Source organism: Rutidosis leptorrhynchoides, chromosome 8, assembly GCF_046630445.1.
Source record: "Rutidosis leptorrhynchoides isolate AG116_Rl617_1_P2 chromosome 8, CSIRO_AGI_Rlap_v1, whole genome shotgun sequence".
Classification (NCBI taxonomy): Eukaryota; Viridiplantae; Streptophyta; class Magnoliopsida; order Asterales; family Asteraceae; genus Rutidosis; species Rutidosis leptorrhynchoides.
Window position 1 is genome coordinate 95649496 of NC_092340.1, and position 10369 is coordinate 95659864.

Consider the following 10369-nt stretch of genomic DNA (forward strand, 5'->3'; position numbering starts at 1 on the left):
GAGTACGATATGATGATGAGATTTTAAGCAAGGATCAAGAAAAGATTCGCGAAGCAACTTGCGGAGGTTTCGGATGAATCCAAGTAGTTTTAATATTTTTAATTATGTCATACTTTAATTTATTAGTGTAATGTTATTAATTATGCTTTTTTTAATATGTAATTTTATTTTTCTTAATGAAAGTATGTTTGGTTTTTATAATTAAGTTATTATTAGTTGTACGATTTTTCTTTTAAAAAAGTAAAAAAGTGAGTAAGTATGTCCTGGTTGAGAGTATTTAGTGCTGAGTTAGTTCTGTGAAGGAAATGATGATATGACGATAATGTGGCCGTTAGTCATAGGAGATGAATTGTGTCATGGTTGAGAGTGGCCTTAGGTATATACAAGATTTGATCAATTGTTAGTAGTTTGGTCCCGTGGAATAGTGACCTATCCAAGGTGGTGTTGAAACTCGAAACGAGAACCGGATTCAACTACAAAGTGGGTTACGTGACCCGATTCGAAACAAGATTTTTTTTTGGTTAAAATATCGATAACATATAACCAAGTATTTTCACGAAAAAGACTTGCAAAAATACAATCAATCTAAACACAAACCAAGACTCGAAAGTAGTAAGCGTTCCCTAAAACTAAACAAAGAGCATAAGCTAACTAAGCCCGAGCCTTAAGCAATCGTAACACTATACCGCACACAAGATACAATCAAACAACCACAACCAATATATAATCCAAATCTATCAACCACTACAAACATAGAAACTAACCAAAACCGCTCAAAAAATTACTCGGCAACCTAATTAGATTTACCTTACCTTCTTGAGTCTTTATGATCAGCTTAACAACCACACTATCAACCTTCAAACGATTAAATTTCTTTCATCCCCGATTTTCAATCGCATATGATGATACCTTTATGAAAGCGTTACCAATCCTAACACCTGACACGAGAGAATGAAGCGAGTTTTCCTTCTCAAGACTTTAAAAAAAAACCCAAGGTTCTGATCCACTTCAAATTACTCGAGACCGTTGTTGTCGGAATCTCCAAGATCTTTTTCATCCCGAAGCGCGAACTTGTTATCATCATCATTCGACTTGTCCATTATCTCTTCATCTCTGAGCACGTACGAGTCCTTAACTTTCTTCGCCTTGTTCAACCCTAGCTTTTTACTAGAGTCCAATGGAAGAAATTTAACATTGTTATCACCAAGTGAAGCTAAAGTAGAAAGAACGGATTCAACAGAATGAATGAGCTCCAACAAGATGTCTATCACCCGAATCCGCAGAACCTAACGCGTCAATAATAATAGTTGCATCCACACAATTGACATCGTTGTTCGACACAACAAACAGTGGTGACAGAGTGATGGGGTGTGATGAGATTTTTGTGAGGTATAGTACTAATATGACAAATGTGTCGGAGTAAAGGTTTGTAGTGGTGATGAAGAGTATGTTCCCCCTTTATTTAATCAGATTGGTCAATATTTTGTTCTCATAATTCTAATTGGTGCATCCTACCTCATGCCAAAGAAGCTTCCAGTGATGCTATCATCACGTCAACAAAATGTTTTACCCATCACGCCGCGTTAATGGTGTGATGGATGACGTTATGGTATCACGTTTCTCGATCACGTTAGCGTTAAAGATGGTCTTAACCAAGTTGTATTCAAAATGTGAGTTGGTGGTACTAATATTCATCCAACAAGAGTAGATTTTGACATTGTATTTAGTATCTACTATCTAAGTGAATTTATTAAATTAATTTGATTCATTCATTTTTGTATGTGAGCGGGCAGCCGGTAAAGTATAAAGCAAAAAATTTTTATCATCCATCCAATCATATTAATAATCATTCTTATTCACCAAAATTTAGTTCTTCTAAAAATTAGAGTCGACCTAATTACATATAAATTTCTTAGTTATCAACAAAATAAGACATCTGTGATACAAGATAACTTAATTTTTTAAGTTTGTACATAATCATACCTTGCCAATAAGATTCTTGTTCGCTATATTTCATTATTATTTAATGACATCATTACATCAACCACCTAAAATTCTGGTTCCACGCCTGCTCAAAACTACAATAAACAAAAAAGATGTGTCCCAAATGTCCCATAATTCGTATTTTTACCTATCAATTTGTATCATGCTAAAGCCACTAGTTGTCTTCAAGCCTCTCTGTTTAGCAGCATCTCTTACACATGCAGCCTCACTCCATTTTTCATTTTCTGCATACATATTTGAAACCAACCCGTACGAACTCGAATTTTCCGGGTCATAATCCAATAACCACCTACCTAAAGCTTCTCCCATTTCATTGTTTCCATGAACTCTACAAGCAGCCACTAACGCACCAAGTGCAGAACCATTTTGTGTTGGTGGAAGACATTTCAAAAAGTCAAATGCCTCGTCAAATTGACCCGCTCGGCCCAATAAGTCAACCATACACCCGTAATGCTCTTCGTTTGGAACCAACCCATATTCCTCTTTCATTGACTTAAAAAGAGTCAAACCTTGGTCAACCAAACCGGCGTGGCTGCAAGACGATAATACAGACATGAATGTAACTTCATCAGGAACAATGTTTTCTTTTTTCATTTCTTTGATTAATTTGAGCGCTTCATAACAATCACCGTGCATTCCAGATGCAGCTATCATTGTGTTCCAAGAAGCTAAACACCTATTAACCATTTGACCCGTTTGACCCATTTGACCGAATAACTCTCTTGCTGTTTTATACGTTCCACATTTACTATAAGAAGTTAGTAACGAATTCATGATGATTACATCATTCTCCATTGATAGTCGAATCGTACGACAATGAATCTCCTTAATTTGTCTTAAACACCCGAGCTGAACGAAGGCTTGAAGCAAACAAGTTAACGTAGTCGAATCAGGATTCAAATCTTTTTCCAAATTCATCATTTTTCGAAACAATTTTATCACTTCATTAGCATTTCCAACATCCTCATATCCCTTCATCATCGACGTCCAAGATACTAAGTCTTTGTGTTTTATTTGATTAAAGATTAGCCTAGCATAATCAATATAATCACATTTTACATACAAGTACAAAACTTGATTAGCAATATCAGTAATTGAATCAAACCCACGTGTAATCACAAATCCATGAATACTTTTCCCTTGTCTTATATCTTTCATATCAGAAAACGCTGAAACTACCTCTAAAACAGTAGCTTCGTTTACAGTCAAACCCGATTTTCTCATGTTGTGAAAAGCCTCGATCGCTTCACGTGCATGCCCATTTTGACGATAACCTGCTATCATAACATTACATGAAATGACATCTTTGTCCTTCATGGAATCAAAAATCTCCCTTGCTTTCTCACAATTATTACATTTTGTGTACATATCAATTAGATTTGTATTGACAACAACATCAAGATGAAGTCCGGTTCTGAGCATATAACCATGTATGCTCTTACCAACCCGTAATAAGCCTAAATTAGCACAACTTAAAATCCCGTTTGCTAAAGCAAACGAATCAAATCTATGACCTTTTTGTCCCATGAGCGAGACAAGATTTAAGGCTTCAACCGGTTGCAATGCTTTCACATGACCAGAAATTAATACATTCCAAGAAGCAGTACCTTTGATGTTCATTTGATTAAAAACCACAGTAGCCATATGTGGGGCCCCACACTTAATATACATGTCCATAAGACTCGTTTCAAACACCTCATCAAAACAACCAATTCCCTTCCTAATTGCATAGGCATGGATCAACTGCCCATGATCCAGCAACCGTAACTGCGCTGCACCCTGTAGTAAACTCACTAAAGTCACACGGTTTGGTACAACGTTTTCAGTTTGCATACGCTTAACAACTTCAAACGCCTCATAAGCGTTCTGCTGATCATCAGTTTGAGTATATCCAGTTATCAAAGAAGTATACAGAACAAGATCTCTCTCAGTAATTTCATCGAACACCTTACCTGCATCAACCATATCTCCACACATCGCGTACAACTTGATCAAAGATGACCCCACAAACCGATCCGTATTCAAACCACATTTCAAAACATCAACATGAATACCTTTCCCAAAATCTAATCCACCTAACTGACTACAACTTTTCAAAGTCAATGTAAATGCAGACCCATGTAAACCAATTTTTCTACGCTTTAAATCTAAATAAACGTTACAAACTTCATCAAGTTCACCGGCTCTATAGTACCCAGCAAGAATTGAACTCACAACAGTTTGATTTTTGTTAACAATTTTGTCAAAAATTAATCTTGATTCTCTTAATAAACCAGAAAAAGCATAAGCATTTGCAAGCTTAGAACCCAAAAAAGGGTTGGTTTCAAGACCTTGTATGTACATGAAAGCATGAACCTTTTTTAAATAAATAGCATTGCAACAATTTTCTAACGAAGATGCTAACTTTTTCGAAATAATTGATGAATTTGATGGTACTTTTTGTGGAATTAAATTGGAGAAAAAATGAGAGTGGGATTTTATTTTAGAGAATAAAGGGTTGATTTTCACGTTGAATTTGATTCCGGTGTAGACTTGATACATAATCAAGAGAAGAAACAAGCTTAATTTCAGTATTAATGTTATGATTGATATTACTACAAACCCTAGAAATAAAATTATGCATTTCTGTTTCATGTACCCCACCTGCCTTTGGGTGGGCATATGTGTTATGTATAACCATCTGTCACATATTTTATGTAAAATTGTTTTTTTTTATATATATTCAAATTTAAATATATTATTTCGTAGGACAATATATTTCATTATTGTGTATGCCCATTTTTTTTTTTTCTTTTTGACAAGCAGGCAGATATGTACACAAAACTGATTACAAAAGAATCCAACGAGCAGCATCGAGGCAAAATGAACCTATACAAATCTCTATAAAGCCTCGGCTGTACAATATATACATTAACATAACAAACGAGCACCTAAATATAGATAGACGATTGAATTATCCTACCCCTGTTCTACTATTTGAATTAGCAACATAAAATCCTGGGTTTAGCATCCATTCGTGCCAATCCAAAGTGATCTTTTTATTGCGTTTTGAGATCCAAACGAAGCTAATAGATTGTACTTCGGATAAAATAGTTGAGTTATTCCACTCCTTCCCTCTAAAGACCTTGTTATTTCTTGATTTCCATAACGTGCAACAACAAACCCATTTGACTGTTTCCCATATTGTGTTTCCAAACTTCAAAAAGGAGGTGAAAATCGAGTCATTAGCAAGTGGATCTAATCGTTTAGTTTATCAACCGGGATGTTACACCACTTTAAAAAGCATTTCCAAAAATCAATAACTTTGTTACATTTAGTGAATTGCCCACGGTTTCGATTTCATCTCCACATATAAGGCATAAAACCGAATCTAAATCAATACCTTGTTTGTCAAGTTCAGAGCGTACCAGTAGTCTTTTTAACTTGGCCCTCCATATGAATATTGCCACCTTTTAGGGAATTGACTTATTACGAGCTGTTTCAATAATCGAGTTCCCAGGATGCAACTTTTTTTCATCAATTAGTACTGCAAGTTGTTTTGTGGTAAAAACACCATCGATGCCTAGACCCCATCTCATTTTGTCTTGCGATGTGGCCTGAAGTTGAACTGAGGAAATCGGATTTGAAAGATCATCGACTTCATTGATGGCTCTACCACGAGGATCCCTAGCACACTGCTAGTTGAAAACGTACGATTCACTTTTATGACGGATCCTTTCTTGAATCGAAGCATTTTGATCCATTTCCAGAGCATATAGCCTCCGATATAAGTCCTTAAGCGGAGCGTTTCCGATCCAGATATCCAACCAAAATTTGATTGAGCTTCTCTTCCCAATAACTTTGATGAAGGAGTTGGTAAACCCAATGCCCATGCCATCGATCATAGAACTTGCTTTGATAATATTGGCCCAAGTAGAGCCGCCACAAGAAAACTACGAAATATTAGTGTCACCCAACCCCTCATCCGACCCATATATGCTAGATATAATCTTAACCCATAAGGAATTGTGGTTTGTTTTGAAACGCCACCACCATTTGCCCAATAAAACAAGATTTTTTGAAACAAAAGAACCTATATTTAAACTCCGAGACACATATGGAAGTAAAAAAAAAAAACATTGGGTGTTCTAATGAAGGAACCTATGTTTTTCCTCTAGCTTCTTGCTAGAGTGTTCTAATAAAAGTCATTGTTCATAAAAAATAAAAGAAAAAAAAACATATGGAAGTAAAACTTTATCCCATTTGACCGATGAAAGTTTTTTTCCTCGACCCCGACCCGCCCCAAAAGAAATTGCACATTATGGATTCGAGTAGCTTGATCGCACTTGCAGGAGCTTTGAATAAGAAAAAGAAATATAATGGCAAACTTATAAGCATCGATTTCACAAGGGTCAATCGACCACCGAACGAAATTGATTTAGGTTTCCATTCTGAAAGCCTTTTCTTAAATATTTCAATAACCAGCTTCCAAGCACTAACCTTATTCATTTTTATACCCAATGGGATGCCAAGGTATGTAATAGACAAGGTGTTGGGTGTACAATTAAAGCGGGCAACCATCACATCTAGTTCTACACGCCTATACCAAAAAGTTTACTTTTCACAAAGTTAACTTTAGTCCAGAGATCTTCAAAACAATTTAAAAGCTTCATAACATTTGTCACATTATTTCTTCTCCATTCTCCGAAGAAAATCATATCATCAGCATAGCATATTGTAAATGGGAAACTGTTATTTTTTTAGGTCCTACCCCGATCCCCTTTATAATCCCATTCTCTATAGCTTTTTGTGCGAGTATGTTGAGGCCCCAGCTGCCGATTTATGTTATCATCATGCTCGTAATTTATATTACATGTTTACATCGACTATATTCAAGTCTTAGAAGTTGAAAATGATGGAGTGAGCAAGCAATGAATAAAAGACTGTTTTTCCTCTATTTATGTCAAACTCGTAAAGAAAATGCTGTTTTTATAGTACCAACCAACAACCTAACTTGGTTGATGGCAAATTCATTGCTATTACAGAAGACACACTTAAACAAGTCTACTGCATAAAATTATGTACAACAATGAGTCAACGCTCAACCGCCATTGTATCGGCGCTAGCGGCAATCAAGGTGGTAGCTTTCGAGTTTCGTTTAACACTTCAAAGCAAACGAATGATGATTCCCGCCATTTTGACATCTTTGTCTTGGTAAACGTCTCGTCCTTTTTCCCCACCCGCCAAGACTTTTCTCCTCCAACGCAATCTGTCTACAAACACTCCGCTCATCAGCAACAGCCACCACAGGTGGCTGTGGCAGCGGCGGCAGTGGACAGGGATCCGCCCATTGCCGCCTGCCCCTACCATTCTTACCACCACCTTTCCTTTTCGACTGCCAAGAAAGACCAATACAACTAAACGCCTCTTCAAATGTCAAAAAATCTTCACTCACTTCTCGCCTAGATAACGAAACAATTCCCGGCAAAACGTCCCGTTGAAAGTCTTTTCGTTGCCTACCTCTCTTACCTTGTCCCTTTCTCGTTACGCGTTTTCTTAACAAACTTTCGTCTTCTTCCTTGTCCTCCATAACCACCTCAGCAGCTTTATACTCAAAACGTTCCTCCGTACTCGTTTGCAGGTTTAACGTCATGTACTCAAAGTAATCCACACCTCCAGGAACACGCACTTCGTCATTATTCACTGAATCTTTCCCAACACTCTCGCCTGAAGCTATGACATCAGCAAGCCACGTCAGCAACGTGTCAGCTGACTGTTCTTCCTCATGTAGTTGACTAGTCTCGTCGACTGAAATCGACATTATAGCCTCGGCTGCAGCTTTAACCAATTCCTCATGGGCATCTATAAAAATGTAAGCTTTTTCGGTTTTTAGGGCTGCAGGAGCTTCTAAATCGATCTCCATTGAAGCAATTTTGACAACGGCTTCTGGGATGCATTGTGTTGATGATGGAACTTCATCTTCATCATCAAAAGATAAATTCAAATCAATTTGATGCCTTAATTTTGAAATGCTTTTTTTCTTATGAGTTTCTTTAATAAGAGGGACCCCAAAAATTTTCGTAATTTCATGAGAATCATCGGTTTGAATCTTTTCAGCTTTTTTAAAAAACTGCTGAGAATTTTGCTGCAGTGAATCCAAATTCATCTGATAAAGTGTTGTTTCTTTCTGTTTTGTTTTCGTAAGCCAAGAAGGCAGCCCGTTTTCTTCGTTCTTCTTCTCACTGGAGTTGATACCGTTTGTCATAAATATCAAGTTACTAAAATTAGCACGTTTATCGCTTACAAAATCTTCTCGAATTTGCCTTAACGCACCAAAGGAGCTAATCGAAAGGTTATGGTTATCTTGTGCAGAATCAAAAGACGGTTTGTGATTACTTTCACATAGTTCGACCCCAAATATAGTTCTTTTTATCGGTAAACGCTCATAGGTTTGTTTTGGCTCGGTTTGTAGATACCAAAGACTCGAGTTTGACCTTGCGGATAAATCTTGCGTTTGATCACTACTTTTGTTGGCAAGAGACGCTGAAAACGACTTTTCTTCACCTACGATTGGTTCGTTAAGATCAGCCAAATTAATGACTCTACTTGCGCTCAGATTATGAACATTTTCGACTGGTTTCTTCCCAACATGCTCCTCCGCCACGTCAGCAGGCAGTTCTAAATCAATCACTGTTCTCTGACCATGCATCTCTTTTGTAATCCATGAAGAAACTTGACCTAAATTTGGTGCATTTTCTGGCATTGTAGAATTGCAACGCCGTTTCATTGTGAATTCATTCATTAAATCACATTGTTTTTTATGCAGGCGATGAAGCTCTTGAAGCTGAAATACATAAACGGGTAAACATATTAGGTTTGACCGGGTATTTTTACTCAAATGTACGCGATTTAACAAGTTCTCCTGTGACCGTTTAAAAGTATAATCACGAAAAAGTATAACAAAAGTATATTCAAGAAAAAGATGCACAAAACCAATTAAAATAGACCTGATGCCTGAAGATTGACTCTTGCTTCATAATAGTTTGTCTCATTTGTTCTTTAGGATATTTGTTGTATCCATTCATGGTTTGTCTATTTAAGTACGGGTCGTAAAGTGGGGTCCTTTCGGTTCGCTCACGATGATACGAGTCCCACATACCGTTGCATAACCCGTTGTTTAGATCCATCATGGAACCTGGAAATTGTGTCTTGGATTGTACTTTAGTCGCCATTCCTGCGCTAAATCAAGTAACATTAGCGATTAATATTCGAAATTAAATTCAAGCATAACTTACTACACAAAAGATTATGTTAGCATAGCAAGCACAAATTTTTCAATAAATCAGTCAACAGAACATGCAATCAAAAGACTTTGAAAATTGTATAAAAAAGTCAACCAAAAGTCAACTCAAGTCATTTTGCAGATACACATACATAAAATCAACCATGGAATCAAAAGATAAACACACAAAATTATTACTTAACAATCATCATAATCTATATAGATAGATATACAATCTCCAAATTTTAAACATAATAAACATAAACATATAAACATAAAAAAATAGATAATGATAAAAATTAAAATAATATTTTTAATGATAATAATTACAAATATATAATAAAGTGGCTTTGAGGTTCCAAATTTCAACCACCAAACAAATTCTCTAAAAAGGTAATTGGAAACATACATATATTTATATATTTAATTAATTAATTAATTACCTAGATTCTGTTACCAATCTCAACAGTAAACAGATTAAATCAAAATCCATCACAGAATGTTGTTACACAGTAATAATTCAAAGAAGTAACAAAATTAACATCTAATTAAACTAGTATAAAAGTAATCAGAACAAGAAATTAAGTTACCTCATAACCTTGATTAAGCTCTAGCGAGTAGTAGTAATAATTGTTATAAAACAGAGCCGATAATATAGATACAGAAATAGAAAATAGAAAATAGAAAAATAAAAATAAAAATAAAAAAGAGAAAAAATCTGGGATCTGCTGGGCCACTTTTTTCTGATCAAGAGATACGAGAAAGAGAGTGACTTTGAGATAAGAATTAAGATAGATGTATTTATAATTTATAAAATAAATTATATAACAACTTTATTATTTATAATAGATCCATTTTTTCTCTCTCTAACAAATTGAAATAAAACACACATTTGTATAAAGTTTGTCAACATGTGGTCTTCAAGCACAAATATTGATTCCATCATTAATGTGTTTGCCCATTTGGCCAGCAAATCTTTTTAAATAAAAATTACGGAGTATATTTTTTATTATAAATTGTAGTATTTCTTTTTTTTTTTCAAAAATATATGATATACGGAGAATACATCCTACACTCATATATGTGGCACCTATCACATATCTA

At 35.5% G+C, this 10369-nt stretch overlaps 2 protein-coding genes across 3 annotated transcripts; both read right to left on the minus strand.

Annotated features, from left to right (window-relative positions):
- Nucleotides 1–1942: 1942 nt before the first annotated feature.
- LOC139862687 (pentatricopeptide repeat-containing protein At1g06140, mitochondrial-like) lies at nucleotides 1943–4394 on the minus strand. The gene has a single exon (XM_071851310.1). It carries the CDS (start codon nucleotides 4345–4347, stop codon nucleotides 2128–2130), a length of 2220 nt encoding a protein of 739 aa, XP_071707411.1. The 5' UTR covers nucleotides 4348–4394; the 3' UTR covers nucleotides 1943–2127.
- A 2523-nt stretch (nucleotides 4395–6917) lies between these two features.
- On the minus strand, nucleotides 6918–9973 carry LOC139861974 (uncharacterized). 2 transcript variants are annotated; one of them, XM_071850506.1, is made up of 3 exons: nucleotides 9856–9973; nucleotides 8991–9217; nucleotides 6918–8827 (listed from the first exon to the last, which is right to left on the minus strand). In XM_071850506.1, exons 2-3 carry the CDS (start codon nucleotides 9213–9215, stop codon nucleotides 7142–7144), a joined length of 1911 nt encoding a protein of 636 aa, XP_071706607.1. In that variant the 5' UTR covers nucleotides 9216–9217; nucleotides 9856–9973; the 3' UTR covers nucleotides 6918–7141. The 2 variants fall into 2 exon arrangements, with proteins under 2 accessions (XP_071706607.1, XP_071706606.1); XM_071850505.1 differs by having other exon boundaries at nucleotides 8991–9222; nucleotides 9856–9935.
- Between the last annotated feature and the right edge of the window lie 396 nt (nucleotides 9974–10369).